The 20,060-nt window shown below is 45.4% G+C and overlaps 4 protein-coding genes and 1 non-coding gene across 8 annotated transcripts; 3 read left to right on the forward strand and 2 right to left on the reverse strand.

The window, feature by feature from the left end:
• The first annotated feature begins 745 nt into the window (after positions 1–745).
• atp5fa1 (ATP synthase F1 subunit alpha) lies at positions 746–5,486 on the forward strand. Its single transcript, XM_048258986.1, has 11 exons — positions 746–880; positions 1,803–1,878; positions 2,643–2,812; positions 2,942–3,115; positions 3,207–3,373; positions 3,510–3,810; positions 4,023–4,247; positions 4,337–4,444; positions 4,542–4,686; positions 5,043–5,193; positions 5,277–5,486. The coding sequence occupies exons 1-11, from the start codon at positions 821–823 to the stop codon at positions 5,353–5,355; spliced, it is 1,656 nt and encodes a 551-aa protein (XP_048114943.1). The 5' UTR covers positions 746–820; the 3' UTR covers positions 5,356–5,486.
• On the forward strand, positions 4,743–4,876 carry LOC125305311. Its single transcript, XR_007195403.1, has one exon. It is a non-coding gene; the product is annotated as a small nucleolar RNA SNORA17 (small nucleolar RNA).
• A 530-nt stretch (positions 5,487–6,016) lies between the features above and the next one.
• Positions 6,017–8,125, reverse strand: hwa (huluwa). Of its 4 annotated transcripts, none has more exons than XM_048258988.1 (4): positions 7,026–8,125; positions 6,825–6,896; positions 6,665–6,757; positions 6,017–6,557 (listed from the first exon to the last, which is right to left on the reverse strand). In XM_048258988.1, the coding sequence occupies exons 1-4, from the start codon at positions 7,605–7,607 to the stop codon at positions 6,345–6,347; spliced, it is 960 nt and encodes a 319-aa protein (XP_048114945.1). In that variant the 5' UTR covers positions 7,608–8,125; the 3' UTR covers positions 6,017–6,344. The 4 variants fall into 4 exon arrangements, with proteins under 4 accessions (XP_048114945.1, XP_048114947.1, XP_048114944.1 ...); XM_048258990.1 differs by having other exon boundaries at positions 6,698–6,757; positions 7,026–8,123; XM_048258987.1 differs by having other exon boundaries at positions 6,665–6,896; positions 7,026–8,123.
• A 1,014-nt stretch (positions 8,126–9,139) lies between these two features.
• LOC125304589 lies at positions 9,140–11,257 on the forward strand. Its single transcript, XM_048258991.1, has 3 exons — positions 9,140–9,307; positions 9,432–10,025; positions 10,061–11,257. The coding sequence occupies exons 1-3, from the start codon at positions 9,251–9,253 to the stop codon at positions 10,850–10,852; spliced, it is 1,443 nt and encodes a 480-aa protein (XP_048114948.1). The 5' UTR covers positions 9,140–9,250; the 3' UTR covers positions 10,853–11,257.
• Positions 11,258–12,169: 912 nt separating this feature from the next.
• zgc:122979 (uncharacterized protein LOC641576 homolog) lies at positions 12,170–15,092 on the reverse strand. The gene is given in 5 exon segments (XM_048258993.1): positions 12,170–12,922; positions 12,924–12,998; positions 13,423–13,925; positions 14,297–14,540; positions 14,899–15,092. Coding segments are annotated over 5 exon segments (1,074 nt in total). The 5' UTR covers positions 14,992–15,092; the 3' UTR covers positions 12,170–12,763.
• Positions 15,093–20,060: the final 4,968 nt, after the last annotated feature.

A 20,060-nucleotide genomic window follows, 5' to 3' on the forward strand; every position in this document is an offset into this window, starting at 1 on the left:
TTGGAGACCCCTGCTGTAGACTGTGACCCTTTACCAAGCATCTGACTGTTGGCCTACCACTGTTACAATCACACTAAAACACTAAAACAACATTTTTGATAATGATATTTCATAGAACACAATTTGGGAGTACATTTTTAAAAAAGCATCTAACTGGTGGGATTGGGCAATCTTCAAAATGTAAAAATAATTAAACCTGTGTTTATGGATTAGTAAGGTCATCCTTGGTGCTCACAGCTAAAAACAGCTTATTATAGGTATTATTAAATCAACATGTGTGTGCAGTCAATCACTTAGGCTGCACTCTTGGGCAGGCCAACAGGACTTAATGTTCTATAGGTCAAGGAGCCTGGGCAGTAACCCCACCACCACCAAGCCCTTCTCATTAACGGGACAAAATAAATTTGTGTAGGCCAAAATATAGCCTATCGTGTAAGATTTTCATTGTAGCGTAGTCTTTCCCTCAAGTAGGCTATCAACTGAATACATCGTAAAACAATTTTTGTTTGCCATTAATAGAAATAAACCTCTATCTGTTCCAACATCTGTTTGGCACATAATTTCTTAGACTACTAATTATTACTTTAAAAGGTATATCACAATTCTAATCTGGTATTGCATACATATTATATATATATTTCATATGCTGTCATTCGAAACCTAAAATTTTACGTTTGGAGAAAAGTTATTTATTTAGAAGCTCTTCCGGGTCACGATGACCTTTCTATATGAGCCGATGCTGTGCCCTCCATTTCCTTCATTCCGCTGCTCGCGAAATAGCCGGCTTGTGGTGGAAGACTAGCTTGTGTGTCAGGGTATCATGCTGTCGGTTCGTGTCGCTGCGGCTTTGGCCCGCACCCTTCCCCGCAGAGCCGGATTCGTGAGTATTCTACACTTTATATTTGTTTCATTAGATTAATGTTTGGAAGATTTTATTCGACTTATTAAAATGAATGTCATCCACTTGAATGACGAGGACGGTCTGCCGCGGACCGCCATCTTGCACACAGCGGGCCTGCTGCACGCGCAGCCTGTCAGTGCAACATTATTTAATGTGAATATCGTAGATAACAATGCGTTATCTAGATCTTTGCATTAATAGACTGCCACTGATACAGTTGAATGTAGCTCGACAGTTCGGTCACAGCAGGCATTGTGTTTTCAATGGCTGACATTTGACGGTGAAGGTCAGATGCTAATGTTAGCAACTTTAGCTGACATTTGTGGGAGGTGGTGTCTGATCATAATGTTAACGTGTTGTAGTTAGCTAGTTACTGTTAGCAAACTTAAGACACCATTTTCTGAATTGCATTTTGGAACAATTCCGATGGCAGTTAAGTATTTAAAACGTAATATTAGCTATGCGTTAGTTAATGTTACTCAGGCTAGGACCTGGTGATGTGTGTGCTGTGTATTACTTTTGTGCGAAACTCGTTAGCACAACTTGTACAACTCGTTAACGTTAGCAACGCTCTGTGTTTAGCACTAGGCTTTGCATGTAACGAACGTTAAGAACTAGGTCGTGGCGCAGGTGACATTGGTGAGCTAGATTGCCAGTTAGCTTTAAACTGGTGATTTGAGAGTCGTGGATTACCGTAGCCTAGCTGTAGGTTGACGCACTAACGTTAGTGTTAGGGTGTTTATACCCTTTTGTGTGCGGAAAGGTGTCCTTGTAGCGCGAAGACCGAAATAAGCATCTGAAGGTCAGAGCCTGAACAGCCTGAAGACAACGATCTAAGCTTACCTTTCTTGTAATTGTCGTGACTACTTATCACTAATATTGAGTTCTCCTGTTTTTTCAGATCCCTAAAAATGTCGCAGCAGCTTGCGTCGGGGCCAAAAATCTACACACCACCAGCCCATGGCTGGCGAAAACAGGTGAGGTTGGATTTCTGAGATTGGTGAGGTTGGATTTCTGAGATTGGATTGGATCATGGAGCTGTCTTAATTTAAAGAGTGAAATGTGTCATATCTGTGTAATTGTCTGCAATGGCATTAGGAGTAGATGTCATGCACAGGTCTAATTTTGTCAGATAAGTCAATGTCAGGAAGGTCATTGTTTATAACAAACATAATTTAATTCTGTCATTTGTATAGCGCCTATAACCATTGAAACTGTCAATATGATTAACAGCATACGAGTCCCTTAGAGCAAGTACTAAGACTGGCCAGCAAACTCCCTTTAATTAAGTTATAGTTTGTTTCTTACATGATTGCTTGATGTATGCAACATTCAGTATGATTGATTCGAGCTGTAAATGGGAGCACCAGCATTTTAAGTTGCAGAACATTACTGTACCATGTGCTCTTCAATTTAACATCTTAAGCATAAGGGCTATGAAGAGACAAACTGTCAGTGATTGCACTCATTTATATAATTAGGAAATGGGCAGGCAACAATATGTATAAACATGCCTCATAAGCAGAATGGAAGTTGTGGATATCAGTCAGTTTGGTGCCAATGAGCAGCTCCAAGCAGGTTTCTGGAAGTTGACTGTATGGCAAGACTACTCTAGCAGACTACAGTGGAGATGGTGTAGATAAGAGGGCATGTATTTGGCGGCTTGGGCAGGGCTTGGTCAACTTCAGATGTTTACAGTAACATGTTATTGATGCTAACTGTTAACCTGAATGGTTTACAGGAACTGCTGAGGTCTCCAGTATCCTGGAGGAGAAGATCCTGGGTGCTGACACAGGGGCTGAGCTAGAGGAGACCGGCCGTGTGCTGTCCATTGGTGACGGTATTGCCCGTGTCTATGGTCTCAGGAATGTGCAGGCAGAAGAGATGGTGGAGTTCTCTTCTGGCCTTAAGGTGAGCTGAACGCCAAAGTGAAATGACCTTCTCCCTCCTGTGGGAGCCGCACATGTTTCATGGTGATTGCATGAATGCAAAGTCCTCAGTCTGTTAACTGGAACTAAAAATGAAATGTTTTCTCCTCAGGGTATGTCTCTGAACTTGGAGCCTGACAACGTTGGTGTTGTGGTGTTTGGTAACGACAAACTGATCAAGGAGGGTGACATCGTGAAGCGTACCGGTGCCATTGTGGACGTCCCAGTCGGTGTGGAGCTGCTGGGCCGTGTTGTGGATGCCCTGGGTAACACCATTGACGGAAAGGTAAAGGCGTTTGCATGTGTACGCGTTTGCTTGTTTTGGTAGTGAAGGGTGTTAATTTTGTGATCACTTACTGTGTACATTTCGCACGCAGGGTCCCATTGGCTCTAATGAACGCAGGCGTGTGGGTCTGAAGGCCCCTGGCATCATCCCTCGTATCTCTGTGAGGGAACCCATGCAGACTGGAATCAAGGCCGTGGACAGTCTGGTGCCCATTGGCCGTGGACAGCGTGAGCTGATCATCGGTGACAGACAGACTGGGTAAGACATGGACTACAATTATAAAAGTTAATTGATGTGAAAAGCTTGGTAGATTGGCAGCATGGCTGACTAAGCTCAAGTTTCTCTAAAGAGAATCTACCATGATGCTAACAAATGGAATATCCCCTGCATACAGCAAAACTGCCATTGCCATCGACACAATCATCAACCAGAAGCGCTTCAATGAAGGAACAGACGAGAAGAAGAAGCTGTATTGTATCTACGTTGCTATCGGCCAGAAGCGTTCCACCGTGGCACAGCTGGTCAAGCGTCTTACCGATGCTGATGCCATGAAGTACACCATCGTGGTGTCTGCCACCGCCTCTGATGCTGCCCCCCTGCAGTACCTGGCCCCCTACTCTGGCTGCTCCATGGGAGAGTACTTCAGAGACAATGGCAAACACGCCCTGATCATCTATGATGACTTGTCTAAGCAGGTAAGTCCTTGCCTGTCCTTTACTTTTCAGAAGTAGCTCATCCCATGTAGTCAACTGAGATTGGACTGAGGTGTTGGTGGATGTATTCAAATATGGTGTCTGATTTAAATTGGAATGTATATTGGTGTTGGGTCATAGTCCCTCATTGCTGAGATGCAAACCTGAATTGTGTTTGGTTGTGTTCCATAACCTTTCCCCTTCTCCCTTTGCAGGCTGTTGCCTACCGTCAGATGTCTCTGCTGCTGCGTCGTCCCCCTGGTCGTGAGGCCTACCCCGGTGATGTGTTCTACCTCCACTCCCGTCTGCTTGAGCGTGCCGCCAAGATGAACGACAACTTCGGAGGTGGATCCCTGACTGCCCTGCCAGTCATTGAGACACAGGCCGGTGATGTGTCCGCCTACATCCCAACCAACGTCATTTCCATCACAGACGGACAGGTGCGGTGTCGTACATCGGCTTCTTTACAAGACGTGTCCTGATTGTGTGTGTTCTGTTACTGGTTACTGATATTCATTCTCCTCCTCAGATCTTCCTGGAGACAGAGTTGTTCTACAAGGGTATTCGGCCAGCCATCAACGTGGGTCTGTCTGTGTCCCGTGTGGGTTCAGCTGCCCAGACCAGGGCTATGAAGCAGGTGAGCTCTCTGAACTTTTATATCTCCATCAGGTCATCTCTTTTATTGTAATTGCTATTAGGATGGGGATGCTCATGTGTCTTGCCTGTTTCGCTAGGTGGCCGGTACCATGAAGCTGGAGCTGGCCCAGTACCGTGAGGTGGCTGCTTTCGCTCAGTTCGGTTCTGATCTTGATGCTGCCACCCAGCAGCTGCTGAACAGGGGCGTGCGTCTGACTGAACTGCTGAAGCAGGGACAGTACTGTAAGTACACATCTCCAAGCATTCATGTTTACACAATATAAAAACGCGTGTTAAGAATTGCCCCTTGAGGCGTTGCAATCCGACTGCTTTTGGTCGAGATTGTGTTGGGAGGTGGCATAGAGAAAGGGTCTACGTCTACACTTGGTACCCATAATGCCATGGGTGCTTAGTTTGATTAATAGACAACACAAAACTTAAAATTAGGTTCAATTGGAATTTGACTGTCTTAGGATGAATTATTTTTGCAGTTAAAAACAATGGTGAAGGACGGGTTATTGAAGGAAACAACAGTTGATAAATTTGTCTTAACTGCATAAAGAATAAACTCCATGAGTAATTGTGGCTGTCTTTTGCAGCTCCCATGGCCATTGAGGAGCAGGTCACAGTAATCTATGCCGGTGTCAGGGGACATCTTGACAAGATGGAGCCCAGCAAAATCACAAGATTCGAGAAGGCTTTCTTGCAGCACATTCTTAGCCAGCACCAAGACCTTCTTGGTGCCATCAGGTAAACAAGTGTCCTTTTGGTGTTCCTTTCCTTCCTTGACCCCTCCAACCCCCAGTCTAATTCAATATGCGTTTGTTTTCCAGGGCGGACGGTCAGATCTCAGAGGCATCAGACGCTAAGCTGAAGGCACTCGTCCTCCAGTTCTTGTCCAGCTTCGAATAAGTTTCCGCTATTTGTGTTGTCCATATTTGCATAGTGCTCCAATTTTGTTTCTACCGACGTCAAAAAATATGCAGCACTTGATCTTTAATGTACAGAAGTCTCCCAACAGAGAATAAAGTGTTCTACTCCAACACAACTGCTTTTGTCTTCAGTAATAGACCCACTGCATTTGACTGTCACATATATATCACAGTCATATATTAACTGCAGAAAGGGACTGGTACTCTCCAAACGAACCTGAATGACGTTCCATTACTCTGTACCAAATAAAGTTTCTCAGCTGTGATGGCAAGTCTTGGTTCTTGAATGATCTTTATGGCTCTAGTAGAAGAACTTAAAATGACAGGATGTTCTTGTTCTTGGTCTTTTATTGCCTTGGACATTTGCATAAAATAAGTGTGGACTTTGTTGTTCATCTCCATCTGTTTTTTGTTGAAAAAATCAAGTATGGTGTCAGTGGCAAACATTGCATCTGGACCATTTTCACTATGGGGCAATTATGTTTGTGGACATGGCAGATTTGTTTTACTCAATACTACAGCCAGGTCACCATTTTGCATCCTTAACTGAAAAGGACTCATGCCTTAACCCCTAGGTTACCCCATAGGACCTAGGAGTCCAATAGTTATGTAGAGAGGCTAAGAAAATGAAGGCAAGCAAATTCTTCATAAATATTTAATAAATCACATAATCAACAGTATTACAAAAGGTTTCAGCAGTACATGGTGTATAAATGTGGAAAAAGTGAACCTTGTAACAAACTATGAACTTGCTCAAAAGGTGCCATGGATGACAAGTGACAAAACATGTAAGCAGTGATGAACAAAAAAAATAGATACAACAGTGCTCCAAAACCACAAATAAACAAAACACCACAATAAAAACAGGCTAATGTGAGAAGTATGTTTAACATAGTGAGTAAAGTGATTCCTGCTGCAGCCACCAGTAGTGTGTGTGTGGGTGCACGTGTTCTGGTGACACTATTGATGCTATTTATAATGCAGTGGAAATTCGAGGCCAGTACTGGTCAAAGGGTCAGATCCAGTACTGTTTGGGAGCCATGCTGGGGGCGTGTGTACGTGGAGGCCGCAGCTGGTTCTGTGTGATGTAGCTGGGGTCGTAGTAATCCCACTCCAACGCTGATGCCCACAGTCCACAACCCATAGCCTCACTGTCTGCAGACAAGATGCGCAGAGACACACCTGCACACACACACACACACAACCTCAGAAATCTAATTCTATAGGGTTAGGGCATATTGAGTCAAAACAGTTGACTCATATTGAGTCAAAATAGTTGTTACCCAGACCCTGACAAGTGGAAGTCTTGCCATGCCCCTTGCCTGCGCTTGCGCCAAAGTCGCTGTCCAGTCCAGGTCCCACAGCGGAGCCCGCAGAGGATCCTACAGATGGAATGAAATAGGAGTTCTCTGGCGGGATACTGCTGGCAAACTCACACTCCATATGTACCTGGTTTAAAAATCCAAGTTCCACGTCACTGTGGACTTCCAAGGTGCTGCTCTGTCGCAGGGGCCCACAGCACTGCAACACAAGGCAGACACACGACACAGACAGACAGACAAACACATTCACACAAACACCAGTTAACCGGACATCAGTAGGCCAACTCACCAATGTTTTATCAACGCATTATGAGGTAAAGATCCTTACCCTTGGAGCAGGAGAGTTCGGAGGTACAGTGTTGGCACGTTCTACGTCGGAGTCGCTGGACTGTGTGGGTTCCAGTGGAAATCTTCGCCACTCCACAGGTCTGCTAAAATAAGCACGTGCCCGACGTGGCAGGCCTGCCCTTGCTGCTGAGCCGGTGGTTGATGTTGCTGCCAAGAGCGTGCTTGGCACAGGCAGAGATCCAGAGCCAGCGCAAGTGGCTCCGTCCGGTTGCGTAGAGCGTAGACAACCGGCCACGCGCTCTTGTGATGAGGTAAGCGACGACGTAACGGGCATGGCCAAAATCGGCCTGGAGACAGGGCCATAAGTCCTCCCATTGGGATACGAGAATGACGGTCCATCTGTAAAGTGGGAGACCCTTTGACGCGTGGATTGGAGCAGTGAGCACTGCGAGCTCGTGCGCACCCGAGTCTTGCCTCCTGCTAAAAGTAGCAACTTGTGCCCAAGCAGCAGGCAGTTGAGTAGCAGCACTAGCAGTAGGCACGGTACGAGAAGAATAATTACTATGGTCAAACCAGGAATGTTTGCCGTCACTGAAGGTGTCGCAGACACTGGTTGATCCATTTCAGACTTTTCATATCACTGAATTGATGGTGAAATGATTGGAAGTAATTGTGATTGACGTACGATTTGATAGAGAAATGATTAAAGGTAGCCTAATTGTGATTGACGAACGATTTCCCAGATGATATGCCTACAGAGCACAGGTGTGTCTTCAAATGGCGCATCCGCAGGTGCTGCAGCTGACGGGTGTGTTAGGACTGCTGCCATGCCATACCACGTTTTCGACATGATCCCTCAAAAATCCCATTGCTTTCGCCTGTAGGCTATTATAATCATATCTACATCCAAACAGAAATAACAGTGGGTCATAGGCTACTTTTCGACAGTTTATTTGTACCTAACGCACTGTGTCGCTTACTTGCTTGCAAACTTTGCGTTGTCATCTTTCCTTGCCAGTAGCATAATTAAGAACAATCTGACAGCAATTATTGATTTTAAAAACCACGCCCCCTTTGTTGCTCCTCGTTAGGCTAAATTGGAGGAAAATCTCTAATAAAAATACCAGCTCACCCTCTAAAGAGAGTAAGGAGCCTTTTCTGTGGTTTAGCACCAGCTCAACATGACAGAATGTAAATGTTATGCGCTATGACATAGGTCTAGACATTTTTTTTTTAAATTGACCCATGTTGCCTTGGCTTTCACTTTCATCTGATATGATATGGTGATAAGCAGAATTCTTTTTTTTTCTTTTTAATTTATTGATTGGGCTTTGATGTTTGGGCTTCTCCACGTGTTCCTCTGTCACAGTGTAACAATGTGGTAGCTACTATGTGTAGTGTTGTGGTGGCGAACATTTCCTGTTTGTATTCTATGTTGTTATGCTTTGCCTGGGATCAGGGATGTTCATGGACTATTAACGCCTTGAAATGTATACCCGCGGCACTTTATTGTACTGTAAATTACATGAGATGTGTTGCGATGTATTGTTGACTGCACTAGAAATAAAAAAAAAGTGTACTTGCTGTTTGGCCAATGTTTGATTTTACTTTACTGTAGAAATGTTGTATTTTGGACATAATATGCATGACATTCACGTAGCTTAGCCTACAATATACCTACCTTCTTTAAAAATAAGTACATAAGTACATTTAAGCAACATGTTAGGTCATGAATAAGATGGGTGATTGCTCAAATCCAAAACGATAGACCATTTGGAGAAACGAATGTCCAAGATTGAATTTCTGTACAAATAAGGGGAATTAGTGTGAAGGGAACAAAGTGCTACGAATAGATAACCATCCGGATGACCTAAAGAGGGCTGTAACCTCTTGGAAGTAGCTGTGATCGTGATTTCTAATTTTTCACGACTTTTCATAGATCTGTTTATTTTTTTTTAAAGATTTTTTAGGTCTGCAGCGCCACAGAGTGGACATTTCGTTTTATTGTTTCAATTTCATATGTCATTGTTATCATATTATCATGGGTATTTTCTCAGTTTATCAACATTGTTGAAACTTTTCATGAATGAAATTATGACGTAATGGCGTCGTAGCTAGGTGGCCAAGCTATTACGTCACAATGGACTTGTGAGTATAAATTGCCATACCTGATTGACAGTAAACACAAACTTCTATAATCATTGGTTAACACATGCTTTTAAATGCACAGGAGATATTTGGTCAGATTTCAAAGCCAAAGACTGAATGATCTTTGATCTTGTTAAACACTTTTCCCAAAGCAACTCTTCACAGAGAAAAAAGGTAAGTCCTTATGAAAAAAAACCATTACTGAAGTAGCAGTTAGGTAAGATAATTTGAATATGTCCTGATTCCATGTGCCCTACAGGCCTACATTAATTCTTTCTGTGGAATTCCTGCTTTTTAGGCCTTCTGCAATATGAATAACGGTAGGCCACCTACTGGCAGACCGACTGGAGGTAGGCTCTTGTCCCGGCGAGAGAGAAGATCCTCCATCCCTGAGATGAAGGTCTTAAGTGACAAAAAGTTCAGTCACATGGTAGTGATGCAAGAATCTGCTGGGCGCTCACATGTGGCTGGCCTGGAAGAGCCCACCAGGTACCCCCTGTTGCCAACGCACAGACGGCCTGGACCAATGCTGACCAATGCTGTTCCACGGAAGACCAATGCAGCTGTCCACTGCTGCAAACTGCCCCCACTTCCCCATACCCTCAACTTCCTCAGCCCTGAATATCCTGCGACTCACGCTGATGAGAACATCAAGATGGTGTCTGCTGTTACAAACAACTACAAAATGGGGGTTGCTTCTGATGGACATCCCCAAAAGGTGTTTCCCCTTCTTGTGGAAGAATCCAACATGGCAGCATCCTCTCTGAAGAATATCAAGAAGAAAGATGTCCCTCCGGTAAAAGGGTCCCAGAAGGCGGTCCAGCAGTCCACCACTGAGCTGAATAACAATGACAAGAAAGCCGATGCAGCTGTCCACTGCTGCAAGCTGCCCCTGCTTTACAACGATATTGAAGACTTTTTGATGGACATCTCCAAACACTGTCTCCCCTGCTTGTGGAAGAATCCATTAAGACAGCCTCCACTGTGAGCAGCAGGGAGGTGACTCCTCTGAAAGACCTCAAGAAGAAAGATGTCCCTCTGGTAAAAGGGTCCCAAAAGGCAGTCCAGCAGTCCATTGAGCTGATTAACAACGAGAAGGAAGCTCAGACCAATAAGACTCCATTCCCACCTGCCTCAAGCCAGGATGTCGGCACCAGGAAGCCCCAGCCTCCCTCCAAACTGCCGGTTAGAAAAACAATTGGTCAACGCACACTGAACAAGAAAATGGCTGAAGTTGCCGCCAATGCACTAAAGGTTCTAAATGTAGAGGTCATTGCTGATGTCTCTGCTGATGGCAAGACTCCAGATGCAAAGATTGCTGAGGATCTTGGCATTGTGGCTACTTGTGAGAAGAAGAAAGACCTCAAGAAGAAAGATGTCCCTCAGGTAAAAGAGTCCCAGAAGGCAGTCGAGCCGTCCACTGAGCTGATTAACAACGAGAAGGAAGCTCAGACCAAAAAGACTGTATTCCCACCTGCCTCAAACCAGGATGTCGGCACCAGGAAGCCCCAGCCTCCCTCCAAAATACCAGTTAGAAAGACCATTGGTCAACACACACTGACCAAGAAAATGGTTGAAGCGGCTACATGCAGTTTTGGTGACTCGGTGGCTACCAGGATGGTACCCAGAGCCACATCCCGCAGCAAGTCCGGAGGATATCTGGGAGCGCAGAAGGGCAGGAAAGCACAGCGAGAGGCCCCTTCTCCTGCAACGCAGTAGGTTCAAGGCAAAGCTGCCGGGCAGCAGGCGGGTGTCCCAGTCCCCCACTCTGCTGCTCATCACAGAGGTGGACGAGTGCTCACCCTCAAACTCTAAGGCCTCATCACCTGCCGAAACAGAGAGTAGCCCTTCTGCCACCATTCAGCCACGCCCTCCAGCTGGACCCTGCCCACCAAGACGGCCAAATAACAGGCTGACCCAACCGAGGAGCCAGTCCACGTTTGGATTTAGAGCGTATGAGGACGAGACTGAGGAGGATGAACAGGACAGGCAGATGCTGGAGGCAATGCTCTCACCATGGTTTAGGAGCAAGAGCCGTGGATCTTGAAAGGATCAGCCACATATTCTCAGTGCATTTACAATAAAGTGTTTAACACACACCCAAAACATATTACAAGCTGTTGTGATCTGTCTGGAGAATGAGGTGACCTTTCCGAGGCGGTTCGGCATGATAGGTCAGACAAGTCACTCTGAATGAGCACTCACTGAACATGCAACCCACCTCCGCAATGACAGGCCGAATTATGTTGAGGCGTTAAGTGGGCTGGGAATTGGTGAATGTCACACTGTCTACTTCAAACCAGAGAATACTTTGTTCAGGATTGAATTAAACCAATGAAGCTGTCTCCATGTGAACCATTTAATTGATAAAAAAAACAACAACCTAAGAAACACCTGCATTCAGCTTCAAATCCTGCCTCTGTCATGTCAGTATGGACCCTTTCAAGAGAGTTCCATTCTCAGCATCATAGTTGGCCCCACAAGGCTTCCTTTTTAACATTCCATATGTTATCTTAATGCAGAGGAAGTAGATTGGGGCCCAAATAGAACGTTCAAGCATTGTTTTTGTTTACCTTGTTGAAAGGGTCTATATTCTCACTGTGTTGCCCTCTATCACCCCAGCTGTCCATCCTCAGGCTTAGTTTACTGGACACCCCCAAGAACTTAAAAAACCCCAAGAACTCTGACTGTGATGCACATTGTACCCACACTGTGATGTGCATTAATGTACTGCATTTGCTGGAGCTGCCAGGTTATGTCAGAAGTAGCCCCGCTGGAGTTCCTCAGGGTTCATGTATTCACCCCATGCAATTTTCCACTCTTCACTACCTGCACATCCACTCAGCCTACTTGTACATTTTTACATACCTCCTACACTCAGTTTTTAGCTTGAGACCAACCAACCTGGGCATAACTATGAATAAACTCAACAGTATAAATACCTGTACGTGTTAAATTTTTTTAGAAAACATCTTGTAACCTCTGCTGACCACCAGAATCTATCCTTAAATGAAACATCAGACAAAAACTCAGAAGTCGTTTTTTAAAACCTTTATTATATTCAATATAAAACATACATATTGTCATCTTGTCCCACATGCCACATGCAGTGGTTGTTTAAATAAACGTACATATAGTTCAGTGAAACATGACACTGGGCTTCTCTCATAGAGAATAGAGCACGTGCACACATGTACAAGTGTACACCCGCCGAGCATTCCTGTTTGTTCAGGACCAAACAAATGTCGCTTGAATGACTTCAAGAGAAAAACCACCAAGAACCAAGCGCTCAACTTGAGCCTCGTCAACCAAAAATAAGCCTAACTGGCTGGTTGACATGTGCGTTGATTTAGACGTTCTAAATCTGGAACACACCTGGTCACCAAAATAAAAGGCTGCACACAATCTATCTCTGTAGAGTAGCACCTTTCATCAGTTAATGTGTGTGTGTGTGTGTGTGTGTGTTCTGTGTGTGTGTGTGTGTCTGTCTGAGTGTGTGACAGAAAGACAGTTCATTCTGTCGTCGAGAGAAGTAGCAGACACTCTGCCTCAGTCTCGGTTCAAAAGTAGTCCCATGCTTCACACGTACGCACGTGTCCCTGTGCGTGTGAGTGTGTGTGCCTCTGTCCGTTAACACTGTCCTAGGCTGTGCCTGATGATCTCTTTGCTGGGCGGGGGGATCCTATCAGGGAACAGCACCTCGAATTTCACCAATAGATCTCCTCGCTGCATGGGGCATTTGGACCGTGGAAGCCCCTCCCCGATCAGGCGGCGAGTGGAGCCAGGCTTTAATGATATCACTGCATGGGAGTGGCTTCTTTCCTCCATCCAGAGTTGGCACGGTAACAGTGCATCCACAGAGAGCCTGAGAGGAGAGAAGAAAGGGGGAGAGAGGGAAGAGGGGAGGATGAGAATGAAGAAGGGAGAGAGAGAGAAAGAGAAGAGGGATAAGTATCTGTCTATTCCACTTGACTGATTTATATAATGCTGCTGTTGCATCACACCAGAATATGGAGCAGACTGTTCTCCATACAAATGAGCTAATCTAGTCTTGTGTGTCTGTGCGTGGGTGTGTGGGTGAAAGAAAGAAGAGAAGTCTGAATGACTGAATGTTCTGCGTGGGAAGTGCAGAGTAAGTGTGTGTGTGTGTGTGTGTGTCAGTGTGTGTGTGGGTGGGTGGGTGGCTGCAGCAAATGGCTATATTTAGAAACTGTTCTCTGCAGTCTAAAGGGGTGAACAAAGACACACGCTCACTCACACCTCCAAAAGCACCAAGCTCAGAAACCTACCTCCCGCAGGGTGATCTGGGCGGTGAACACCAGGTTGGAGCCCTCACGCCGGAAGTGTGAGTGCTTCTTCTCCTTCACCACGAACACGATGTCTTGCGTGGCGTGCCCGCTGCCCGCCTTGAGCCCGGCACCGGGGAAGGTGATCCGTGTGCCCTCCCGCCAGCCCTTCTTCACCTCCACATTCATCACGTGCTCTTGAGAGTGCCCGCCACTGCCGCCGCTACCGGACAGGCGCACGTGCTTGGTCACGCCGGTCAGCAGCTCCTCCAGCGAGACCTCCAGCTCGCACACCTTGCTGCTACACGTACCAGAGGCCCCGGTGGCCCCGGTGGCCCCTGTGGCGGCGGAGGGGTTGGGTCCGTGCTGACCCCCCTGCCTGTGCAGGAAAGGGTTGAAGAGGTCACTGAAGTCACCGGCGTCGATGTCGATGTTGAAGAAGCGAGCAGAGGAGTGGGCCTTCGCTGGTGGAGAGGAGTCTCCTTTGGATGCAGGCCTCTTCATATCTGATATAGGGAATGAATGAACATTTTGATGAGATTGATTGGTCAAAATCTGTGGCATAATCATGTAAAAATTGATTATTTGTGTGTGTGTGAGCACGTGTGTGTGTGTGTGTGTGTGTGTGTGTGTGTGTGTGTGTGTGTGTGTGTGCTGAGTTGTAAGAAGTGAGTACCTTTTGCGCATGTGTGTAGTAAGATTAAAGGGAGTGTATGCTAAATTATTCATGTCCCCTGCAGCTTTCTGCACGAGTGCTAAGGTGTGTTTGTGTCTGCATGAGTGTGTATGCGTGTGTGTGTGTGTGTGTGTGTGTGTGTGTGTGTGTGTGTGTGCGCATGCGTGTTACTGTGTGTGATGCACATGCAGGTGTACTCACCCCGCCTGTCATAGAGGTTGCGCTTCTGTGAGTCTGTTAGGACATCGTATGCCTCGGCGATCTCCTTAAACTTCTCCTCTGCATCCTCCTCCGAGTTCTTGTCGGGATGGTAGCGCAGAGCGAGCTTGTGGTATGCACGCCGGATCTCATCCTCGTTGGACTCTGGCGTCACGCCGAGCACAGAGTAGTAGTCTTTCACTTGAGTCACCGACTGAACCGGCACCTCACATTCCTCTGCCGTCTCCTGCACAGACACAAACACAATCACGATGTCAGATCACAGTACCTGCAGTTTTTTTTTTTTTTTTTGTAATTCTGTGAGAGTTTGTAAAAAAACACAACCAGCAGACGATGACAGAAAGGGAGAGCATGAGAGAGTGACAGAGGGAGAGGAGATGAAGAGACAGCAGAGGAAATAAGGGAATCCTGGAGGGTTGGAGAGGAAGATTTGAGGATGCAAAATGGTGCTCAGAGAGGAGAATAGAACACATTGATCTGAAAACAGTGAGAAGAATTCTGCAAAACAAAAGAGAAAGACACAAGGGGGAAAAGAGACAGGAAGGGAGAAAAGGTCACGATGATTATAAAGATGCTCCTCTTACCTCAGAGCTCCAACTGTCCTCGCTGTGGATCACCCGCACTTTGCACTTCACGTTCTTGTGCTTGACGCCAAACTGAGTCCAAATGAGCACCATCCTGCCTGTGAGAGCGCGAGAGCGTACGTGTGTGTTAGAGATAGAGAGAGCCTGTGCCTGTGACTGTTGACTGTGGGTCTGTGTCTGCTGAGGCGCCAGCCGGCGCTTTTATACAGCCCAGGCACGCTCACCTCCCACGCTCACTACAGAGCGTCCCTCGACATCCCCCACTACGTGTGAGGAGGAACACCGCATCATCCTGCCTGCCATAGGCAGCCTGGCAGCCGGTGCACGGATGTGGCAGCCCATTTCACCATGTAGAGGAGTGCTTCCGGAATTCTCTCCAGGACACCTCTTGTTCCCTTACCCCATACGCTCTGTCTTTTGTATGTTTCTAATCCCTGTACATGCTTATACAACTAAGGAAATGGGGTGTCAATGTGATGCTTATTATCTTGATACATACACAATCACTGTGGGTATACTGGTGTGCGTGAAATTATGTAATTTGTAGTGGCAGGTGAATCCATACTAAAATGGACATATTTCCTCAGCTGAACTCAGCCAATCAGGTGCCGACGCGAGAGAGGCTCCATTCCAACCGGAACTGAGGACAAATTAGGATAGTATATGCAGCGAGAATCTTCACAGGGACATCCAACTGACGGGCGTAAGAGTAAAATGATAAATCTGGCATTCATAGTAGCCTGAAAGAATTGGGCTAGGCGTGCTCATGCTGAATGAGTGAATTAATTATAGACAAGCTTGATTTTATTTCTAACCTAGCCTATTGAGAAAAAAAAACATAAGCTGTACAAAATTATCTTCTATTATCTTCTTCTAACGTACATATTTTTTCAACTAATAGGATGAAGCTATTTGATATAGCCTACTGTAAAATGCTTTAAAAATATAACTTTAATGCCAAATGGTATGAATGCAAAGAAACGCAATTACTTATTCAGTCGGCTAAATATATAATGTGGTGCACTGACATCGAAATGATGATTTTATGAATAGATCATCTTGGAAAGTCCTGCTAGCAGGCTATGAGGTGCGTCTGTGAGTCGGTAGTCCAGTCGCTGGCAGGTGGAAAGAGAGGTAGCCTAAAAGTCATCGTTCGGCAGAAATAGACTTGCACGTGCTGACTTAGCCTACTAAATGCCTACTAAAAGAAACTTGAGAAAATGCCGTTCACGTTTACGTTTAATCTCGCAAATGTTTTACCGTTCACGAATGTCAATTAGTTAATTTGGTGGATAGAACAGAATCGATTAGCCTAAACTGTCCAGTTCCATATGAAGAGCTCTTTTCTAAAGCATCCATTATGCATTTTCATAGCCCTAAATTATTTTTATTTTTTTGTTTTCCAAGGAAATTCAGTGGAACTGTAATCGGGTTATTTTTATTTGATTGATCTTTACTCAATCGAAATTGAAATTTCTGCACATTTATTGATATTACCTGAAATAGGCGTATACAATCAAATAACATGACTGATGGGCGGTATAGTGTAGTGGTTAAGGAGCTGAGCTAGCATGCAGTAGCCTGAAAGTTGTTGGTTCAATTCCCGGTGTTACATGGCAACTGGCACCCATGTTAACTGGCTGCGGTGATGACGTTTCTTTGACAGATGTGGCTGCTTGCAGATTTGTCACTTTCTGATGGAAACTGGAGACGAACAAATAGTCAAAGTCTGCTTTATTGTCAATTTCTTCACATGTCAAGACATACAAAGAGATCGAAATTGCGTTTCCTACTATCCCACGGTGGAGACAAGACATATTTTACCAATTAGGTCCACAGACAAACATAACATTCAAGTAAACAATATAAAAAGTAAAAATAAGAAGGCACATACAATGAAGAAATAAGAGCAGCAAAATTTGGTAGAAATTGTGCAATTGTGCATACAGTAGACAGTCAATATAATAGTGCAAAAGTCAGGCCAATAAATGGCTGAGGTAGTTTTGTTTGACCTAAGTATGCAAGTGGCATAGTGGTGCAAGTTATGTAAGAGCAGCAGAAGTGTGTTCAGAAGTGTTCAGGACAACAGGACAACAACAACAAGTTGCAAGTGTACAAGTGGAGTAGTGGAAGTGGAGTAGTGCAAGGCAGCCATTTTGGGTCTAAAAGTCCAGGATGTTATGTAGCTGAGGGTAGAGGGGGTAGAGGGGGGAGAGAGTTCAGGATCCTAACAGCCTGGTGTATGAAGCTGTTGGTGAGTCTGGTGGTGCGGGAGCGCAGGCTTCTGTACCTCTTCCCAGAGGGCAGTAGATCAAACAAATTGTGAGCGGGGTGACTTGCATCACTCACAATTTTTTTTGGTCGCCTTTATGGGTGAGGTGGGAGGTGTAAATGTCCTTCAGGGAGGGGAGAGAAGCACCAATAATCCTTCCAGCTGTGTTCACTATGCGCTGCAGGGCTTTCCTGTTGTATTCAGTGCAGCTTCCGCCCCACACAGCGATACAGCTGGAGAGGATGCTCCCAATGGTGCCTCGGTAGAATGTGGTCATGATGGCTGGTGGAGCACTTGCTTGCCTGAGTTTCCGCAGGAAGTACAGGCGGCGCTGAGCTTTCTTCGCCAGTGATGCAGTGTTGGTGGTCCAGGAGAGGTCTTCACTGATGTGCACCCCCAGGAATTTGGGTGCTGCTCACTCTCTCCACCACAGCACCGTCGATGTCATACAAATATGCATGACATATTTAAATGTCAAAATTGTCTGTAGTAGGCTACGCTACATACACTGGACCATGAATATGCCACCAAAAAAATAAATACCCAAATAATAACGCTACGTGGGTATCGAACCGGCGTCCTAAATGAAACCTCCTACATGATAACCATTCATCTACGTACTTGTGCCACCACGAACAAGCTGATTTCAAAGGGAAATTTACTTGACTTAGACTATACAATTAGAAGAAGTCAGCTGATGATTGTAGCAAGTTAACACGGCTGATGGTGTTGTCTTGCTACAGCAGTTGCCCAAGCCAGTAGGTCTTCAAAGTATCATGGTTAAGTTTTCAAACATTTCACTGACTGCTGGTCAGGCTCTCTGTGGCCACCTAGTATCTGTAGCCTAAATTGAGGAAGCGTTGCTGGTCTAAAAATAAATAAATAATAATACAAAAAACGTGTGATGAGGAGGATTGAACCCATGTCGACTGCATGAAAAAGCAATGTAAAGGCCCACGTGGAGTTAATTTAGGTGTTTGTTTTTTGGGTGGGATATTCATGGTCCAATGCATGTAGTACTACATACAATTTTGACTTTTAAACATGTCATGCATATTTGTGTGCGTCTCTATATCAGAAAGTGACAAATCTGCAAGCGGCCACATCTGTCTAAGACTCGTCATCAATCATGAAACGTCATCAATGCAGCCAGTTAACATGGGAGCCAGTTGCCATGTAACACCGGCTTCCACCGTTGTGACCTTGAGCAAGGCACTTAACCCCAAGTTGCTCCAGGGACAATGTGATCCCTTGTAATATAGCTGACATATGTAAGTCACTTTGGTCAAGAAGTGTCTGCTAAATCTAATGTAAAAAAAAAAGATGGGTTGTGATGGGTTGTGTGTCTTCTTGTCATAAGACCAGAGCCAACTATCACTTTGGCCTACATTTTAATAAATTAATCGTAGGCCTATAATTAAATGTAGGCCTATGATACTTGATTACACAACATAGTCATATCCATAATATATTAGAATGCCCTGGATATGTGGTCTCTTGTGGGTCTTGATAGTGGGCGTGCTGCTGTTCTCCTCTGGTAGAGAGGATACATTACAGCCCATATCCTGCCAGAAAGCACTGCAGAGGTGACTGAGTGCAAGGCCTGACATCATGCTTCTAAAGCTTTCACCCCACATCTCCTCCTCTTGGTGCATGGACTACAGTATCACATTCTGATGTTGCTATCTTTACTGTCCATTTCAAACACAGCCAAAAACAAATATTCTAAGTGTAAATGACCAAAGCTCATAATGTCATTAGACGCTGAGAGTGGGGAGATGGGATTAACCCTGCTGTGTTCTAACTGGTTCTCATACCATGGGGCAGCCGTGGCCGACTGGTTAGCGCTTCGGACATGTTGCCGGAGGGTTGCCGGTTCAAACCCCGACCAGTAGGCACGGCTGAAGTGTCCTTGAGCAAGGCACCTTCATGGCTGAAGTGCCCTTGAGCAAGGCACCTAACCCCTAACTGCTCCCCTAGCGCCGCTGTTGTTGCAGGCAGCTCACTGCGCCGGGATTAGTGTGTGCTTCACCTCACCGTGTGCAGGTGGCATTGCTGTTCAGTTCCTGCCCCACTTTCCTTTCCACTTTCCACTTTCCAATTCATGATATGTGAAAAGATAACTAGCCTCATGTGGGGCTACCCCTCATGACATTGCAAATATGATCATTTGAGAAAGAATTGTAACACTGATGCACTTACCTGTTCACTCTGTATTATAAAGGCTTACGTGCAGAGGGCTTTATCTCCCTCCAGTGGCTAATCTAGGGACTGGCCAGCACCACTGAAGCATGTTAAACCCTCACCCCTACTTCCCACAGGAAGGGGAATGGATTTTAAGGCTGGAAGTCTATTTATTATTCTTTTATAGAGGTTTCCGGACAGATTTCCTATTTTTTTTTTTATGATGGTGGATCCGGCCTCCTTTGCTCCCAGCTGGTTTGTGTCAGTCAAAAGAGTCTGAACTACTGGTTCATACCGATAGTCTGTTCTTTGTTCTTTGTCCCCCCCCCACCATTCCAAGTTATTTGTACATAGCTGTTTATTATGGGTTCAGTACATCAATAATATTGACCAAACAGGAATGAGTTTAATCTAGTGATCTGCCCAGAACACTGTGTACAGGCACACACACACACACACACACACACACACACACACACACACACACACACACAGGCACACAGACACAGACACACACACACACACACACACACACACACAAATGGGTTTATGTATCCTCTCATTGACTGATGGAGTAAGAGAACACTGATAATGATCTTAGCATGTGTGCCTCTGTGTGTGTGTGTGTGTGTGTGTGTGTGTGTGTGTGTGTGTGTGTGTGTGTGTGGGGCCACCTGGCCTCAGATGTTCACCGAATAATACCCAC

The sequence above is a fragment of the Alosa alosa genome, chromosome 12 (assembly GCF_017589495.1).
Source record: "Alosa alosa isolate M-15738 ecotype Scorff River chromosome 12, AALO_Geno_1.1, whole genome shotgun sequence".
NCBI lineage: Eukaryota > Metazoa > Chordata > Actinopteri > Clupeiformes > Clupeidae > Alosa > Alosa alosa.